The 20,247-nt window shown below is 35.3% G+C and overlaps 4 protein-coding genes across 4 annotated transcripts; 1 reads left to right on the forward strand and 3 right to left on the reverse strand.

Moving 5' to 3' along the window:
- Window positions 1–1,414: 1,414 nt before the first annotated feature.
- On the reverse strand, window positions 1,415–4,364 carry LOC137832402 (BAG family molecular chaperone regulator 2-like). Its single transcript, XM_068640558.1, has 4 exons — window positions 4,026–4,364; window positions 3,076–3,332; window positions 1,934–2,080; window positions 1,415–1,787 (listed from the first exon to the last, which is right to left on the reverse strand). The coding sequence occupies exons 1-4, from the start codon at window positions 4,234–4,236 to the stop codon at window positions 1,647–1,649; spliced, it is 756 nt and encodes a 251-aa protein (XP_068496659.1). The 5' UTR covers window positions 4,237–4,364; the 3' UTR covers window positions 1,415–1,646.
- Window positions 4,365–7,570: 3,206 nt separating this feature from the next.
- Window positions 7,571–10,638, reverse strand: LOC137832404 (uncharacterized). The gene is made up of 4 exons (XM_068640560.1): window positions 10,231–10,638; window positions 9,929–10,153; window positions 9,109–9,489; window positions 7,571–8,173 (listed from the first exon to the last, which is right to left on the reverse strand). The coding sequence occupies exons 1-4, from the start codon at window positions 10,636–10,638 to the stop codon at window positions 7,706–7,708; spliced, it is 1,482 nt and encodes a 493-aa protein (XP_068496661.1). The 3' UTR covers window positions 7,571–7,705.
- Window positions 10,639–11,069: 431 nt separating this feature from the next.
- LOC137832406 (pentatricopeptide repeat-containing protein At3g25210, mitochondrial) lies at window positions 11,070–12,917 on the forward strand. The gene has a single exon (XM_068640561.1). The coding sequence runs from the start codon at window positions 11,097–11,099 to the stop codon at window positions 12,216–12,218; it is 1,122 nt and encodes a 373-aa protein (XP_068496662.1). The 5' UTR covers window positions 11,070–11,096; the 3' UTR covers window positions 12,219–12,917.
- A 1,057-nt stretch (window positions 12,918–13,974) lies between these two features.
- On the reverse strand, window positions 13,975–19,034 carry LOC137832403 (CSC1-like protein ERD4). The gene is made up of 6 exons (XM_068640559.1): window positions 18,029–19,034; window positions 16,875–17,032; window positions 16,519–16,794; window positions 15,403–16,253; window positions 14,797–15,052; window positions 13,975–14,613 (listed from the first exon to the last, which is right to left on the reverse strand). Exons 1-6 carry the CDS (start codon window positions 18,297–18,299, stop codon window positions 14,239–14,241), a joined length of 2,187 nt encoding a protein of 728 aa, XP_068496660.1. The 5' UTR covers window positions 18,300–19,034; the 3' UTR covers window positions 13,975–14,238.
- Window positions 19,035–20,247: the final 1,213 nt, after the last annotated feature.

A 20,247-nucleotide genomic window follows, 5' to 3' on the forward strand; every position in this document is an offset into this window, starting at 1 on the left:
CGTGCATTAGAAAAACTTATTTTTGCTTAGTAAGAGTTTCACATAGCATCCCTTATATTAAGTTGTTTTATTTTTAAAATATTTTATTTGATAAAGTGATTTTAATTTCTTATATTTTAATTTTAACAAAAAAAATATTTCCAGGCTAAACAGTTAAAACAGATTGTTAAAACAATCTTCAATTAGTTTTGTTGAAGACAATTTGAGAGTAAAATTTATAAAATATTTCTAAGTAACGTCACGAATGATTTTTCTTTGTTAATATTGGTCAACATTAGTTTTATTTAGTTTTGATCATAATATTTTTAATTCACATTAATTATGGTTATTTTTTTATGTCATTAATCTGGTTGACTCACTTTCCGTTCCCACTTATGTTAACCCAGATAATATTTTAACTAAAACTAATCAAAACTGCTATATTCAAAGTTGATAAAAAAAATTGATTTCACATCAGAAAAATGTAATTAAGTAGTGATGTCTACTGAATGTTGTTTTATTTGCATTCTTGTTTTTATTTAATTTTTTGGTTTAAATTTCTGTTTTTTTATTTATTTTTTTATATGACGAGACGCAATACTTAGTATGAGTTTTAATAAAATAAAATAAAATTACAGGTTGGTAAATATAAAAATAAATATTTTTTATATTAATTGTAATCAAATACTTTTGAATATTCTAAGAAGTAGAAGTTAATACATATCTATTAACAATCATTTTGTTTTGGAAATAAAACAGTTATTTGTAGGGGAAGTGGATTAAAATAGCTTCTGAGTTCATTTTATTTTTAATTTTATGGAAAATTAAATAATTGCATGAATATAAAAAATAATTAATTTTTAAAAAACAGTGATTTGTTTTAAGGAAAAGTAACAAGCTGTCGTATAATACTCTTTGTAGTTCTCATTCTATCGCCGCGTACGTACTGATTTTGTTGTTGTTAAGAATCAGAGTTTATTCTCCCTGTTTTCTCAAAATTTCCTCACTCCTCTCACTTTTTCCACAAAATTTCCAATTCCTTCGTAATTTTTCTCACATTTTTTGTTTCGCTCTCCATTTTTAGAACCACTTTTTAAACGTTACTTCTATAGATAAGGGGTTTGATCAACATTTTAACATGGGTTACAAGCTATTGTTCTGACAGTGACAACTAAAAGTATTACCAAACAAATTATAAAATGGAACACAAATTTGTTCTACCTAGACTAGACTATAAGCAACCCCCGAAGGAGTATAGTTTATGACAGGATACTAAGTTGTAGCTTAACACATGATTCAAACTTGAAAAACTAATGCACCCAGCACACTTTGTCAAAATGGAATGAAATAGTGTTCAAACTATAACTGATTAATATATTTATACTGATAATTAAACTAGTTAATGATAAATTGCACGGGATCACAAAGAAAAACCTGAAATAAACACTGATAAATTCACCATCAAATAATAATTATGGTTATATTAACATTTGCGACTTCTATTTGAATTGGCATTTTGAACAAAAACTTAGGTAGGTATTAGTGTGTGACAGCAAGACTTATTGGCAGAGTTCCGAAACAAGAAGTTTGTACGTATAGACAAAGGAAAAGGAGAAGAAAATGGAGTAAAGAAGGGGAAAAGAGAAAAAATGGGGGAAGGAGAAAACTCAATCGAACAATTCCCACGTGGTGGAGGATGGAGGATGTTCAAATGTCTCCCACTTGGTTGTCACAACAACAGGCTTTGTTCTTCCATTAGATAGCTTAAGTTCATCCAGGGTTTCTACACACTTTTGCACTCTCTTTCCCTGAAAAAGTAACACTACATTATTCCCTGTGACTTACCAATTCAACTTTTGTATATTCCAAACACATGTACCATCCAAATGAAATCAGAGAAATGCCAAAACAAGTATATACTTGACAGTAAATTGGAATTATATTGAAAATATACCTGCAAATTTTTCGGTGCAGAAGCATCGCCTTCTGCAGTAATGCTTTCTAATTTGATTGCTTGTCTCATAAGCATCTCAATTAGTGTTGTAATTTGAACTTCCGGTACTTTGACTCCATTGGAAATAGACTTTTCAATGGCAGAAACCTGTATCGGAAAGAAAATGTATTATTGTATACATGCACATGGTGCTTACTACATATGTCCAGCAATATGTTTCAGAGAGGGATTCAAACTTAGAAATTGGTAATGAGCAGGCTTTAGGCAGGGTATGCTACCTATTTTTTTACACGAAATCATTAACTTTGACCTTGTGACAAAAGAATTCACAACAATTTATCCCTTAACAGCTCATTCTCTAAATACATATAAAAAAATTCAACCAGACATGTTTGGTTCGACCCTCATCCAATTATCATTAAGATACATTTATCAAAAAAATGAAATTTGAGACGCCCCCCCGTAACGACACAACCTGATGTCATGTTCACACAAATTGTAATATAAACTTGGTCCATGTAGCAGTGAGCTAAAAGGTTGGGTTACTATTATTGTTATTATTACAAATGGGGTTTGTATGTTTGTGCATATTTTCCCAGAATACTAAAATACAGAACATTCCAGCTGGTGTGACAAAGACATGGTATCACTTTCTTATTTTTTCTGAACAAAAACAATGTATCCCTCACTAGGTATGACAATAACCCACCGGCTACCAAGGAAAACTGTCATGCAGTACACCCATTGACCCAGCGTCAATTCTACCTTAAGAAAGAAAAAAAAGAAAAAAAAGGGTGATAAATGAATATGAAAATGAAGATTTTATTTTAAAAAATAAAATAAATAGACGATTATGAGTTTTTAATTTTAAACACAATCCTTCTATTGTATACTATACTTAGTAACATAAATTATGTTGGGTGTCTTCTTTAACTTTTCATTTTTTTTCTCGATTTCCAAATTTTTTTTTCATTTTTTTTATCACTCCCTTTTTCCTTATCATCGAAAGTGGACGGAAAAGAATAACTACCGACATCCATTCATTGTAAAAACTGGTATTTTACTGTTTACTGCATTGAAGAGTTGTGAATTTATATGAAGAATGTGTGATTGAATTGGTAGAATGTGGAAAAGATGCATACCTGGTCTGCGAGCTGATCAAGCTGGAGAGCAACATCGTTAATTGCGCGATGTGCGTTTTGGATCTTAGCGTTGATACGCATCTGTATGAAGCGTCGTTCGATGCTGGAAGGGTCTTGGATCAACACCACTTTTGATCTGTCTTTCACTCCGCACGCTTCCAAATACTCACCATTTTGTCTCTCTTTGCCTCTGTACACCACTCTCTGTTCATCCACCTGTAATCCCGTTTCCCCACACAGCACCTTCTTCACTTCCCCTGCATCACATGTCATGTCATTTTCACACTTTATCCTTATCCCAACTTTTCCATTTACCTATTTCAATTATCATCAAATCAGACCAATCTCCACAACTTCCTTCCACAAACATCCAATATCATCATCATCTCTAGTTTTGCTTTCCTTAAAGTGCTTCATTTTAAAGATTCTTAAACTACCCAAATATAGTTTTTAAAATGAAAACAAATGTATTTATTGTAATATAAAGGCTAAACACTCATTTGTTCTTAAAATCTATTACATAAATCCACACAATTGAAAAGATGAATTGCAATGTACAGTTATTCTATTTAAATCTTTAAATTTAGTTATTTAATGTCTTTCGCGTATCTTATGTATTATTTTTGCATTATTCTTCAAAGATAATCAAACAGTTTGAAAGTTATGTTAACATCATTTCTTGTTCATTCTCAAGATAAAAACTTGATAATATATACACAAACTAAACTCTACATTCAATATGTTAATTAAATTCTTGAGAGAAAATTGAACAAAAAAAACCCAGCAGACAATGCCATGTTACGTGGGCACGTAGCTTCAGCAATGATGGACTCACAATGCTGGACTGAAACAGCTACCTAACTCAATTTCGACAACATTAAATTTCCCCAGTAAGCAACAAGAACAGAAGAAAATCAACAATGGTAGTTTAGATCCAGAACTTGTCTTACCGAAAGTGGCAATGGAACTGACGCAGATCTCGTAACGGAGAGCACCGTACGCGATTCGAAGGCGCAAATTGCGTGCTGAAGCATCCGTTTGCACAGTCCGTTTCTGCACCAACATTCCTCCTGGTCTCATTTCCCACTCTGTCTTTTCTTCTCTCGCTGTCGTCGAAGACGACGACGAATTCTCTCTGACGCTCGGTTTCTTCCTTATCATTTTGAACTCAGTTTTCCCGGGAAAATAAAACACAGTGGTGGGTGTGTTTTTTTTTCTAGGGAAAATATCTAAGGCGTGACGAGCTTATTGAAAAACTGTGCAACCTTTGCCGACACACAAATAGGTTGCAACGCTTGCAGGTGTGGGGATTTTATATGGTACCGACGCAGAGGGGAAAACATAAATTATTGCGTCATTTCTCACTAATGTTATAAACTAATCTAATTAACTGAGAGCGTTATTATTATTTTATAGCTAATTAAAAAAATTAATACTTATATACTTAGATTTAAATTAACCTTTGGTCTCCTCCACAGTTTAAAGGCGTTTATCTTCCTATCTTTTTAAATTGGATGAGACAGTTCTCTACTGTTGAAAAATTTAAAAGTTAAATGCATAATTAAATTTTAATTAAAAAATATATTATTCATTATATTTTGTTGTGATGGTATAGAAATATTTAATATTCTCGAAAGTATACAACTTTTTTTTAGTGATGGAAATTGGAAGAGACGAGAGCATGGGGAATGTGGAGAGAAAATTATGGTGGTGACGCGGGGTATGAGGGGAGAGAGTTGGACCAATGAGAGGCATGCCACGTGTATGGTGAGTTAGCTAGTGTGTAGTGACAGCTAAGCTTGCCGACAGTTGAAGGAACATGAAGAATGAGCATGTTGCTTTTGCTTAGTGTTAAAAAAGGACACGTGGACGAGAGGCGTTGGATGAGGGTTTTTGAGTTCCTATGATCAGTTTCGTTGTTGTGGTTGGTTTGTGTTTGATTAGTTTGGTTTTGATGAGTAGGCAGGGAAAAGGCCCAAAAATGACATTACTTTGGGTGTAAATTATTGTGGTTTTTTAAGATAGATGGATAAGGTTTAACAACTTGCTGTTAAGTTATATTAAGAGGGAGGATTTAATTACAAAAGTTGATTTATGATTAGCGAACTCGAATACCAGTTTGACTAAAGCCCACTTACTTGCCAAACGGATCATAGTTGTCACTGATTAGGATGGCTTGCTGCTGATGTCAAATAATCATAATAAACCAATAACTCATCCATTCAATCATCACTCTATTATTCACTTCAAATCTTTTTTTCATAAACACAATTCATGAAATATTTTAAAATTTATAAATATTTAATGTGCATTCAAGAAGAGATTTCCTTAATTTAATATTACGATCTATCTATTAATATCGATGTGGATGGGTTTCCAACAGCTTTAGATAAATCTTTTATAAATTGAATATAATATATATAAAATAATACTTTTATATGTTATAAAGAAAAATGAGGTATAAAAGGAGGAAGACTGATTAAAAGGAGGTATAAATTCAGAATAAAAACGTTCATTAATTTGAAAGTGTAAAACGGTAACATAATGAAATAAACACAAGGTTAAATAGATATCATACTGGTAAAATAAGGTCGAAGTAACATTGAAAACATCAAGAAAGTAACTCTTGGAAAGCTTAGGGAAAGAGTTGATAAGTAATAAACAAATATTCTCCTAAATAAGTCTTTTGGTAAACTCTCAATTCTACTTCTAAAATTTGAGTATTTTTTTAAAGAACTTTTACGTTAATGGTCAAAGAGATTTCATAACGATTTAGAGTTTTTGATAAGGTTTCGAACGTGAAAAATATTAAAACTCATTTAAAATATTTTGAACTTAAAAGATGATTATAATGTATTTGATTTAATTCACGTGTAATTAAATATAAAAAAATAATATAAAATTAAATGTTTTTTATTTACATATTATTACATAAAATTTATTTTTTTATTAAAACTTTAGATATTTTAAATTGTTATAGTATACAAATTATTGAAATTATTTTAAAAAAAAATTGAGGTGGCAAACTGTTTTGTGTATATTATAATTTTCACGTTGATAAGTTATTGCACAGTGCATAAAAACTTAGAGACTAAAATTAATTTTAAATTATTATTTTTATATAAAAAATATTAAAAATATATTTGATCTAATAATATAATTTTTGAAATTGGCACAATTATTCTATACAGTCCTTCGTTTATTTTTGGTTCACATGAAGGCCGTAGGCCCAAATTATGGAACAGAAACAGATTGTACAGCTAAAATCTCACGTTTGATGTCTTAAAAAACATCAATTATGCCACCAAATTGACTGCACATCACCACACCCTAAATCATCGACACTACAATGAAAGAAATTTAGTTTTCAACAACCTTAATAACTGTTAGTTAATTTCATCCTTACAAAATTTTTTGAGTGTCAAAAAAATCAAAACAACAACTCAAGGACAAAGGTTGAAGTTGAATTAAATTTACATAACAGTGGTGATAAAATTGATCGTTAATGCTAGCTTTAAGAACCTAATTGAGTATTGATTATATTAATTTAAGAACTAAATTTCGTTTCTAATGATATCAAAGACTATTTTTTATTGATTTTTAAATTTCAAGAACTAAATTAGCACTTTATTCATTTTTAAATTCAGGTCTCATAAAATTCAGGTCTCAACTGGTCTGGATAAGAGCTTTGAGGGAGAAAAACATAATTTTTGTTTGGAAGATTCGGATTCAAAATGAAACAATATGATCTACAAAGTCTTTCCAAATTCATAATTAGCTTATAAATGATGTAATCCAATTTTTTTTTTCAGATTTATAAACTTTTCCAAATTCCTAATTAGCTTATAGATTAGGTAATCAAAATTAGCTTTTAAATTACATAATTAGACTTCGAATTATATAATCCAAAAGTTTGTTTTTTTTTCAAATGCATTTATGAATTACTAATCCTAAAATACAATTTTTTAAAAATATATTTCAAATTATATAATTCAGAAGTCTAAATTTAATAGTAACTTTCAGATTATGTAATCCGGACATGCATTTGAAAAAAAAAAATTCAAATTACATAATCCGAAAGATACAAGAACAAACCGGACATATTTGGGAAGAATCTTTTATGAACTCACCTATCTCACTGGCCCAAAATAGTAAACAATTTTAAAAAATGGAAACATTTTTAACCGTTTCTAACCTATTACACTGGTTAAAGAATTAAAAGGAGGCATTTCTCGTTACAACACGGATAATCGCTCCCATATAACTAGTAAAACCAACATCTTTCCAGTTATCAACACGTTTTTCCAGTAAAAACTTTTTATTCAACTACTGATAGGTGCACGCGCATGCGAAAAATATGAACTTTTTATGATCAACAAAAACTATCTTAAAAAAAGAATGTGTTCATTACTAAAAAAATTCATCCAAATGATCACTTACCAGGCAATGTCAGTAACTTCAACAAAATCTCGAGATTAATATCGTTCATCTAAAATTTCTGACAGCAAAATTGAACCTTTTCCTTCCATTCCATCTACATCTCCTCCCTTGTCAACATCCTGGGCGTATAATGTCTTACAAACATGTTTAATAAGGAAAGTAGTATTCAAAACACGCTACAATGCGGCAGTTAGGTAGCTCGAAAATCAAGAAAAATACGTAATTTTTGTATTAGCATCTCCCGAGTACCAAAATGTGGCTTCCCAGCTGTGATCCAGTCCTTCTCCAGAAGATTTGCTTTAGCACCGGCCAACATTTCATCATGGAATGCAGAGACTATCTGGTAGATGGAAGTCTTGAGAACGTCAGCAATAGCATACGCTTTTGAATTTACTGGGCCACTTCTTCTTTTACCAGCAGCAACATCTACCCTTCCACTATTCACAGTGGCCCATTTGATACCAGCAGGTCCCAACAACTGATTTGGGGATTGCAGGTTTGTTTTCTTTCCCATGAAATTTTCAACAGCAAGAAGGCAGGATAGAAGTGTTGAAACCACGGCAGCATTACTCCCGGAAAGCTGAGCGACCCCATTCTTGTCCTCCTTACGTGAGCAGGCAGTCAGTGAGGCAACACTCCTTGAACACCATGCATATAGCTGCATTTAAGCAAACAAATACTTTTTAATATGTTATCCAAAAATTCTGAATAGAAGCCTGGGAGTGTGCTGCTTTGTTGCCCCACAACTAGAAGGCTTCTTGTCACAGAAAAGTTAAACAAGTGACCATTTGAACCATTGGTTATTAATTAATATCAAATTTACAGGGTTGCAATTCATGTCATGTCAATGACCGACATAAATATTTAGGAAGCCCAGAGGAATCATGAGTTGACTTTCCCCTCTGTAAGTCCATCAACATAGAGTTACATATATTATTGGATTACATGTATAAAGTGTTAAAAATAACTCCCCTGAATTTATTTTCTCTTTTACATATGAAGAGGGAAGGCATAAACCACATAATAATTGGTTGTGGGAGCAATTTCACATTTAATACATGTAAAATACTGAAAATCAATATAATATAAGGGTATTATAATTATCATCATGTTAAAACTGCAAGTGGAATGGGCTCGTTTAATGTGCACACCCAGTCCCATTTTTAAGGCAGCAGTTTGAGTTTAAAACAAGAAGATGAAACTTCTGGGTGTTTGATAATCAATGTTACAACTTAAGAAGAATTTCTAGAGTTTAGAGTCTTTAAAATCATGTTTTTTCTTTGAATCTACATGTTTCTTTTTATAATGAGGTACATTTATCATCATACTTCTTGCAAAATTGCTTATTTTGGCTCCACAACCTAAAAAACAAGTTTTTCCAAACATAGTTCATACCACAGAAAAAAATGAACATAAAACAGTGAGGCCTGAAAGACATTGTAGAAATGCTAATGCTAAGCCATGAAAAACCTTCTAGTAAAGTTCAATATTCAGTGTGAACACCAATGCCCAAAGCTTCCAGTTATACAGAGAGAAAAAAAGTTGGATTTTAGCTTCACATAAACTATACAAATGATGAAGTTATATATGTACCTGGAAGTTGTACAATTCTTCCACGTTCTTAAAATCGAACCGTGCCTCCGTTGGGGACAACAGCTGATTTGATAATTGAGTAGCTTTGTCAACAGAACTTCCTGGGCCTTCACCTAATTTAGTTGCAAGATGTTCCAACGGCTTCAAGCACACATCAACTACTCTTTTGTACGTTTCACTGGTTTCTTCAAAAAACCCCGCACGCCTCCAAGTGTCAACATTGTTCTCACAAACCATACACAGATCAAGATGTGCAAGATACCTTAGAAGCGATGTAGGAGTAGTCTCCTCCAAAGCTGAAAGGAGATGCTCACTTGGATTCGTTTCTGCTGCCGCTGATCCTTTTGGAGGTGCAAATATGGACCTCTTAGTATGCAAAACCTATGTGGCATATTAAACCAAAACAGAAACTTCAGCATTCGGTAACAAAAGGCTGGGGAATATAAATGCTTGCAAAACACCTCATCCAATTCAAAATCCCAACATGTTGCATATGTCTGTAACTGGCATACAGGTGACATTATACAGGTTTCATTATGGATAGTTAAGAGAAAGCTACTCAAAGTTGTTTTAACACATCCCTCACATTATACACAACAACGTAACCAGGACACACAGAACGAAAATCCAATGTACACGATAGAGACCCCAGATTCCAAAAGATCACATATGCAGATCAACGAAACAAGGTTGAACAAGTTCGACAACATGGCAAGCATACAAATAAAACCTAAAACGGAAAAGTGCATGAGCACCGGGATCACTTTCTTCTGGGCATATCAACAAACATGTAGGGATCATTAGTTTGAGAAAAACCTACCCAATGCAAATGATGAGTCAACTCCCAAGAGAAGAAGATAGCAAAAGTGGCAGCAAAAGTGGTTAACTGCTCGACGAAGAATCCTGTGGTGGCGACGGAGTACTTAAACGGATGCGGGAGAAGCTCCAACAAAACACCGGAGATAACGAAAGCAAGAGCGGAAAGCTTGAAGGCTTGTTGAGCAGCGGAAGGAACACCCATCTTGAAGCTGAAAAAGAGAGGACGCTGCAGCCGCAAGAAGCAATAAATCAGTGCGCATAAAGATTATGAATTTATTAATAAGATGGAAGAGAGTGAGAGACCTGGATGATGGGGAAGTGGAGGAGCCATCGGCGCTGGAAAAGGTAATGCGATGCGAAGAGGGAGCCTAGGAGGAAGCCCCGGAGGGCTAATCGGGGTAAGGGGGAGGAGGGGTGGGCGGCGGCGGGGAGGGAGAGGGCGGCGGAGAAGGAGGCGGCGGTGGCGAAGAGGAGGGAGAGGGGGAGGCGGGGGCGGGGGTGGGGGGAGGAGAGGAGGGAGAGGGTGGGGGAGAAGAGGAGTTGGGAGGAGAGGAAAAGGAGGAAGGAGAAGAGAGGGTAGTGAGGTGAAGAGAATGGGAGACAGAGAAAACAGAGGAAGACAAGAGAAGATGAAATGGATTGCCAGATCATGAAACTCATCAACCGCTTCTTCACCACCAACTCCAACCTTCCTCTGCTCCCAGACATCATTCACAAATAACCACTTTTTCTTCTTTTTTCTTTTCTTTTCTTCTCTTCTTCAACAACAATGCTTCACTTCCCCCTTTCTTCCCTTCTCTTCCCAGACACTATTTCTTTCAAAGGAGGTAAGACTCAGTAGTTTGTTAGGTCAGTTTAAATTTTTGAATTTTTTTAACATTTCTTCAATACAATCTATATTATTATTACAAAAGTTGGGTTATAATACGTTTCGGCTGCTCTGTCTTAAATTAAAATTATTATTTTTTAAAGTTTTATCTCTATATTTAACTTAAGCATAATATATGAAAACTAGGAAAATTGATTTGTAGAATAACTCAAATTGATTTGTTACATTTAAATTAGAAAAACCCTAAAATGGTTAGGGTTTATTTGAATTATGAAGATCGCAGCAAAAGAACGTTCTTTTCAGTCACTCCCAACGTTTCCCATTCCTTTTTTCTGACGAAATGGCAATCATCATCCCCAAACGCCTCTTCACCCTCCGCTCCGTCACCGCTTATTCCCTCAACCCATTCACGCGCCCACGAACCTCTCTTCCTCTCACGCGCCTCCTACTCCACGCGCGCCCATCCTCCACCCAGCCATCGAGAACCCCGTCGGAGAAACAATTCGAGACGTGGGTCCAGGCCCTGAAACCGGGCTTCACCCCCTCCGACGTGGCCCAGGCACTGCAGGCCCAATCTGACCCGGACCTGGCCCTCGATATCTTCCGCTGGACCGCGCAGCAGCGCAACTACAAGCACACCAGCCACACCTACTTCCTCATGATTAAACACCTAATCTCCGGCCGCCGCTACAACCACGCCGAAACCCTAATAGAGGAGGTCATTGCCGGCGCCTGCCACGACGTCTCTGTCCCTCTCTACAACTCCATCATTCGATTCTGCTGCGGTCGCAAATTCCTCTTCAATCGCGCCTTCGATGTCTACAAGAAGATGCTTAATTCCAACGATTGTAAACCTGATCTCGAAACCTATACCCTTTTGTTCAATTCGCTGCTTCGGAGGTTCAATAAGTTGCATGTTTGTTATGTGTATCTGCACGCAGTTAGGTCTTTGACTAAACAAATGAAGGCTTCTGGTGTTATTCCTGATACCTTTGTATTGAACATGATCATCAAGGCTTATTCCATGTGCTTGGAGGTGGATGAGGCGATTCGGGTTTTTCGCGAAATGGGGTTGTATGGCTGTGAGCCTAATGCTTATAGTTATGGCTACATTGCCAAGGGATTGTGTGAGAAAGGGAGGGTGAGTCAGGGGTTGGGGTTTTATAGGGAGATGAGAGGGAATGGTCTTGTGCCTAGTACCAGTACTTATGTGATAATTGTGTGTAGTCTTGCGATGGAGCGCAGGTTTGAGGAAGCCATTGAGGTTGTGTTTGATATGTTGGGGCAGTCTAGGTCCCCTGATCATCTCACTTACAAGACTGTTTTGGAAGGGTTGTGTCGGGAGGGAAGGGTCGATGATGCTTTTGAACTGCTTGATGAATGCAAGAAGAGGGATGCTTCCATGGGTGAGAAGATGTACAAGACTTTGTTGGAGGACTTGCATTTTTCGTGCCGGGAGTAGGTTTTGTGCTAATGCATTTACTTGAAGTAGCATAAGATGCATATAACTCTGCTTTTGTTGGAGCGTAGCTTAGTCAATCTCCTGCTCTTATGAGACAACTGATTTTCTTGAATGAGTGCTGATGCAGATAAATAGTTGCATTTGCATGGAAAATTGCTCTCAACTTCCTTTGGACTAATTTAGCTTGCAATGTGAATGGAGGGGGCACCTGATTAGTTGTTAGTTCTATAAACACTGATATTGATGATAAGGTGGCGCAAGCTTCTTTTATGATAAAATGTTGCCTCTGAGCATGCTGAATAGACTAGACCACAGCATTGTAAATACTGACAGATGAATTTCCACCTCATGGCTTTGTGACATGCAGAAGTTGCTCGTGGATAGTTTGCTGGAGTGGATGAGTATCTTAAGGTATTGTGCAAAGAACCAAAGCTTCCCAATATTCAGCTGATTGTTCTTTATTGTTGGCTTCTCGCCCTTAGTTCATCATTTGTTTTCTCCAAGAATTAATCTGAAATAGATGTTAGCTAAAAGTTTTACAGTTGCTAGCATCTGTTTGTATTAGTTACGGATATTTATCTTTTAGTCCTAATTCTCCATGGTTTGGAGCATCCCTATTGGTCTTGCTCGCCGCATAAGGGGGGAAATTACATTAATCTTCTGTGTTCTGAATAAAGCAGAATTATTCCGCGTGTGTAACGATGGTGATCATATTTGCTGATGCAATTGTGTTACTCTTTGCAATGTTTATCTTTTGGCATTAAGTTATATATATAGTGTGGCTTCCTATAACTTAATGTTGGAAACGTGCCTTAGATATTGTAAAGCAGTTTTAATTTTTATTTTGAACAAGTCAATTATTAAATTGATAAGAATATGTGTTATTTTAATTCTAATTGGTAGTGGATGAATTGTTTTCCTTTTACCTTAAACAAAAACCAACCCTTAATACACATTATATCCTGTGCAACAAATCTTTTCATTCTTTAACATGAATGGCAAATTACACTCACCTTAAGGTTGACTGAAATTACATTATCTCTTTAGTTTTCTATATTAGTTTCATCTTCTTGAATTTATATAATTGCATAAAAAAAATCAGGTAAGGTATATGTATGAACGAGAAGGATATCTGACATTATTTTCTTGTATAAATTGAGAGACGTTAGTGTAGGGTAAGAAAAAGAAGCAGCATAAAGGTTCAGCATCGAGTGAATTTTGGTTAATCCTCAGATTGAATGTAATTTGTCAAAACTCTTAACAACACACATCCTTATTCATAGCAGTATCTCCTCGTCAATTGTCTTTTCCACTTCTTTATTAATTACAAACTATACTCCTACTGAACTGGTTCCTTAATTATAGCAGTATAACTGCCTTTACAGAAGCAGGTTCACATGAATCGAACCCGCAGTACATAATCGTTACATATCCTGGTACTGATATTTTTTCGATGGATATTATGTTATATCAAGAACTTTTTCTAGTTCTCACGTATTAGAAATTCTAAATGTAAATGTAGAAAAAAAAAATAGTACAAACTCATCACTAAGGTTTTGAATTGAAAGTGGATTTTAGGTTGAAAGTGGTACTCTAATCCTTCATATGAATTTGTTTTATTGGTGTCAAATATCGTAAACGTATCCCCTCAAAAAAATCCCATACATCCTATTACAACAAGCTCTATTTAAATACAATATAAATATTCAACATTATCACTTTGACTCGGTGAAAAGTCATATCAATTCTCACTCTGTACCAATAAAAAAAATTATGAATTGCATACTGAACACCATAAGATTGATCCGCAAGGATTACAAGTCGAACAAACATCACATAACACTACATTGGAAATATTATCACACCATCCAACGATTTCTTACACAATCACATTCACAACAGTTAACACTCAACATCCTGGTTCCTAAGACGTATTATGAACAATGAATAAAATATCTAAAGGTATCGCTACAAGACTACAACTAACACGTAAAAAGCAGTTGAAATTCAGATAATTACATCAAACAGGTGTTGTTCTCGAAACTGAAGACAATGCATCTTCAAACCGATCATCATCTATCTTCTCAGAGCTCAAGCTTGGTGGAATGAAAGATCTGAAAATCAATTCCATGTTGGGAGGTTCCTTAAGTGGATTAGCTGCAACCTCAAGTGCTGGATGTTCGAAGGCAGGGTAGAATTTCTTTGCGCAGACAAAACCAAAGATCAATGACAAAAAGGGCAGAGGAAGCACAAGTGGTGTATAGTAGAATTTCTGCGCCCCAAAGTACCCAAACATGGTAATTTGGTATAGTATCAGAGATGCTAGTACACGGTTGTGTATGTGAGGCCACATTCTTCCATAACTTTCATATGATGGTACGTAGACTTTGAGTGCCTGTTGATTAATAAGTATACACAAACTCGTAAAAAAATATTTACTAACAGGTCTGATTTAAAAATAGCTTGGTAAAAGGGATCATCACAAAAACCAATGAAGTACTAAATTGAGACTTAAGGAAAGGTTAGCCATAAAAAAACATTAAACTGGGTTCATTAAACAAAATTCCAAGAACTTCACCTGATTTCGCAGTACAAGCCATCCTAGGCCAAAATATAGAACACCAAATGGGATTATCACAGGAGCAATAACAGAGTAACAGAAGACAATTGTGACAATCAGCATGTCACCAGGAACTCTAGTTCCATAACCAAGATCTCCAGGTCGCCAAGCCTCTTTCAACTCAGCTTCGGTCTTGCAAAGATACTTTCTCTTCAAATGGTATATAATAAGAGGAACTATTCGGGACAGTTCAAGGCCATAGCCAACAAAAAATCTAACACAGAGAAAAAATCAATTAATCTATGTCATGTCAAGTCAAGTATTTAAAATTAAAAAAGAAAGGCGAACCCTTTTCTACTTATGTCTAATCTAGTAGGAATATTCCAAATTTTCAACTTTACACACTTTTACACGCAAATCATGTTAGAAAGTATCACGCCTTTTAAAAACACAGTAACTTCTACTTCAAAAGAATGTAGGAAAAGATGATAACAAGCTATAATGAGGAAGACCATTTTCTAAAATTTTAAACTTTCTGCATTTCCTTTTACTTATAAATAAACAAAATGATGTATCACCACAGATAAATAAACTAAATAAAATAAAGTTAGGAAGACATCTTACTTAAGGGCGACATAGGTCAAGAAAAAAGTAGCATTGCCCGGGAGGCTCTCAGCTAGCAAGGACGAAATTTCACTTAAGCTGGGGTTCTTCTGAATTTTATTGAATGCTTTGAACAAGGTTCCACCTATAGTAACTCCAATGAAAACGTTGAGCACGATGAAATAAAAATATTTTCCAGATGCAGCTCTAACTGCGTGACTTTCGGTTGGAATGCCTTCAAATTTAGACAAGAACAGAAGCAACTTGGGCAACAATGCCAAGAAAATAATCAGCGCAAGTTGAGGGAGGTAAGCTTCCAACACTGTCCTCAAAGCCGCTATACGAACAATTGGCTTTATGAATGGAAGATATTTCACCAAATTATCCAAAGTACTAAATGCAGATACAAATGTAATTGGGATCATGTAGAAGAATATAGTCAGTGCTACAATGACATACACCAAATACTGCCTCAGCTCTCTCTGAAAATACTTGATTTTCAAATTAGGCAATATTAGTTGACTGGGTTCAGGAGCATCAAAGACTGACCAAGTATCAACCATTTGTGCATGCAAACTCTGAGCTGCAGACGCTGCAACCACCCTACTTGAGAAAAACACCAGAGCAGCGTCTTGCTGCTTCTCTCTAAGGGTGACCTTTTGCTCAGATTCCAATTTGGTAACAAATTCATTAATCTTATCTTTGTAATAATCTATGCTATCCACCTTTTTACCAACTAGCCCAAGGAAGCCAGTCTTGTTAGTAGGCTTTGTTCCTTCTGGTTTGGCAGTTGTTTTAGACCCTTCATATACTGCTTCAGCACGGGCAAGCTTCTTCTTATACCCTTCTAAGGTCTCCCAAGTCTTGTTCACCTGTTAGCAAAAATTAGATAGTACAATATTCAGTGAGGAAAAACTAGCATTTACATTACAGGAACAACAAAATCACTAGACATTTAGAATTAATGGATATAACGGGTTACTTCTATAGAATTCTCCTCATTTTCTTTCATTTCCATGATATATGGCCACATTAAATGGATGTTACATGCATCATCTTTCAAAATTTTGATACGGAGTCAGAAATAGTATAATTAATCTAGAGGGTATGAAAAAGGCAATCGCAAGAACACCTTACCACTTTGTTGTCTGTTACGATCATAGATCTGTAAAATGCCTCTGGATAGATGGCTTTAAAATAAGCGTCAACCTGTTCCTTCTTAGTCTGACCTTGAGTAGCATTAGGTATGTCTCTCACAACTATAGCAAACTGTTCAGGCCTCACATCAGGAGACTTAAGAGCTTCGCCTCGCAGCCATGAGACATGCTTGTAAGCTCTCCACAGGAGAACAAATGTAACAATTGAAACCCAATAACAGGCAATTAAAAATCCCCACAGCCTTGGACTCTTTGCCTACACTGACACACACAGCTAATTAGTTGATTAAAAGGACGATTTACTATAATATTATTGGAAAAAAATACTGATCTTACCGTGATGTTAGCCATTGATAACTTGTCAAGTTGATTGAAAGTTCCTTTGCTAGTTGTTTGTGCCTTTGCACCTTGTCTCTTCATAGCATTGTCAGTAGCAGAAAGCGGCAGAAGAACCGGTAGCAGAATAACTCCAGATAAAACTAGGATACTCAACACTAGCACAGAACAATAATAATAATAATTAAAAACTTTATGCTGGATTCATTAGTCATCCCATAAGCATGTTATAGATAACTATTGCAAAATATTAAAGCTTATCACCAGACAAACATATTTATAGGGGAAACAAATATTATAGTGGAAAAGACTTCTCTTCTCTTTGTGTTTTGAGGATGAAAACGCAAAATGCAATTGTCTACAAGCCACACATAGGTCACAGATAACCGATGCATATAGTGTAGCATTTTGCTCACACAAGCAAGAATCGGGCTGTCCTGACCATTTAAAATGTACTATGCTGAATCAAAAGCAGAAAAAAAGATGAACAGAGTTTCTAGAAGATAACCTTATGTGCCTTAAAATCAGGAAAAAAACTCAACAATCACAAGAAAAGCAAACTGAAATAACATGCGACTTTCTCAGTGTAATTCAAAATTTCTTTCCCAGTTTTGTATAATACTAGTAAGCCAAATAGAACCAGGAATTTGTCCTTCACATTCATACGAACACGGAAAAAGACCAAAGCTTGACATTTCAAGTATTACTTAAATCAGTTCCCTAAATTTTATCGAGAACTCATTCCTGAGGATTAATGTTTCTAAAGAATCCTGTTTCAGCTCTTAAAGGCAAAACCGATAAATAGTGAATACAATGAAATGCTGTTGTTTCCTGTCCAAATTATCAAAAAAAGAAAACAAAGGTAGTATTATTGTAATTATCAGTGAAAATTTTCTCAAGGTACCAGACAATCTTACGAAGATTCTTCTATGTTCTAATTGAGCATAACATATGATGTAATTCCTCATGAGCTGTTGATATTATTCTTGAATCAAAATTGAAGTTTCATTTAGATAAAACTCCAACTTTTATTGGAGAACAAGACCAAAAACTACCTATAAAACCATATCCAAGTTTTATCCTAGGAGCTTCAACAAAGAGGAAGTTATGCAGCAGGCAGATATATAGATAGAAAAAAGGGAAAAGGAAGAAACCAGTGGTGAGAAAGACAAAGTAGACGGCAGTGTCGACCCCAGACATGGTAACAACATCACGTTCTGAAGAAGACACGGCCTCCTTGATCCAAGAGAAAGGGTTGCGGCTCTTGGACCCTCCTTCCAATGGATCCAACCCCTTGAGGATCCTGTTGGGGTAGTACACCACATTGTTCCCAGGCTTACTCGAGAGAAACGCAAACACGATCAGCAAAACCAAAAATATCACAAAGGAAGTCCCCAGGGACGTCAAAAACGAAGTAAAATCCATCTGGGCCTCTCAATTCTCTCCACAACACAACACAAAGTTCCTCACTTGATCCACATCAATGAATGCCCCGTAGCCGTTACCACTCCCTTCACTCGAGCCAACCGTTGCAAACGGTTATAAAAGGGTGTTATTTTATGTAGCAATAATGGCAAACGGCAATGACGTGAAGGAAGAAGATGAAAGGAAAGTGAATATAGAAAAGAAGGAGATATTTTGAACAAAGGTGGTAGTTGTGTTGTGGGGCACCTTACGTTTTGGATTGCTTGTGCTCAATAAATGTAGTGTAACGAAGGTTTTATTTATGTTGAGTTTGAAGAATGCGTTTGCGTGGAAATTAAGAGTGGGATGAGTGTGTGAGGGAGGAAATAATGCAAAACGGTGGTGCAGAAGAACTGTTGAAAAGGACAAAACTTTCTCATGTCCCTGTTTGTGTATGACAGAGAGATGAACCCGAATGCCAATATTACCCCTCAATAATTTGAATCAGGGATATCATGCCTCTTCCCTTCCAGATTTATCACAACTCATACCCTTTTTCAACTTATCTATCTACTGTTCTTTGGATCAATTGTAAGACATGTTAGATTTTGTTTTCTCCTTCTCAACGATGAATTCTAAGAAGCAAATCTTAAACCACTCAAATTTTATTAGAGTTTACAGAAGATGAGAAAAAATCGGACCTATTCACGTGTTGTCCATGGGATTCAGAAGCAAGTCAAAACAAAAACAAAAGATATTTTATGTTTTTCTCTCTTTCTATTTTATGTGTCCATAAAGCAACACTAAACTATACTTCCATTATCAAAATAAATACTTATTACGTATTTCACAGTTCACATATTTAATAAACTAATAATTTCACAAACATCATAAAAACGGTCCATGCATCATGTTGATTCTTTCTTCGTCTTATGAAAATCTTCAGCTGGTTTATAGTTTTCAATGTTTCAAACCAATTCATGTTCCAATTTCAGAGTAAAGAAAAAACTATAAAATGCATTGTATACAAATATGCACACGATGAATTTGTATTTCAGTTGGATTTTGCTACAAACCCATTTCTTTCTGGCCACTGAAGCTTCATGAATAACTCCAACACACTTCATCTTAATAGTTGCAAAACGCAGATTACTAGGTGGTGTGGCCATCAAAAAGTGTTTTTTTTATCGGAAACATCGTCCAATATTTCATGCTTATATATACAAAATGAAACAATGACTTTTTCTACACTTTACTTTATAAATACCGTAACTTTTTTCAGTCACAGTGCCCAAAGGGAGAATTTTATTTTTCACGTGCTTAGTGCATAATATATTGTTTAAAGAATAACTAACTCATTAGCATTAGTCAAACATGTTTGAAAAATAAAACAAACTGCAAAAAATGTCAAAGTAGTTTTATGAAAAGCAAGTAGGAGATTTTTTATTAAAAAAAAATTGAGTGTATGAGGTGATTCCAAATTGAGCAAATTGCTTAATAAATTAGTATAAATATAATTGTAATATATAACATACTTGTGTCATCATTACCCATTATAGTATGCATCATAATTACATTACATAATACATATAAAACTTGAGTTTGATTTGAAAAAAAAAAGGACAAGAGATTTGGGTGATAACGTGCATGATATTTCTTTTGTAGTTGCCAGAAAAGACAAAGAGAGGGATGAAAGCAAGGGTATTATGGTAATTGCACGGAATATGGATAAAATCAGTTAACGGGTAACATTATAGTTCCAGATTTGTACCACCGGGGAGTTTGTTGTCTCTCTCTCTCTCACTCACACACAGACACGTTGTCGACGAGGGGTAGCCTTTTACCCTAACACTAAGGAAACAGCGTATCCAGCTGACACGTGTCAGTGACTCAAGGGACAGGTGGCACATGGATGTGTTGCCGACAGATGGATTAATGTGGATAAGAAGGGAAGCTATGCAAATGCTGT

This window comes from Phaseolus vulgaris, chromosome 6 (assembly GCF_000499845.2).
Source record: "Phaseolus vulgaris cultivar G19833 chromosome 6, P. vulgaris v2.0, whole genome shotgun sequence".
Taxonomy (NCBI): Eukaryota; Viridiplantae; Streptophyta; class Magnoliopsida; order Fabales; family Fabaceae; genus Phaseolus; species Phaseolus vulgaris.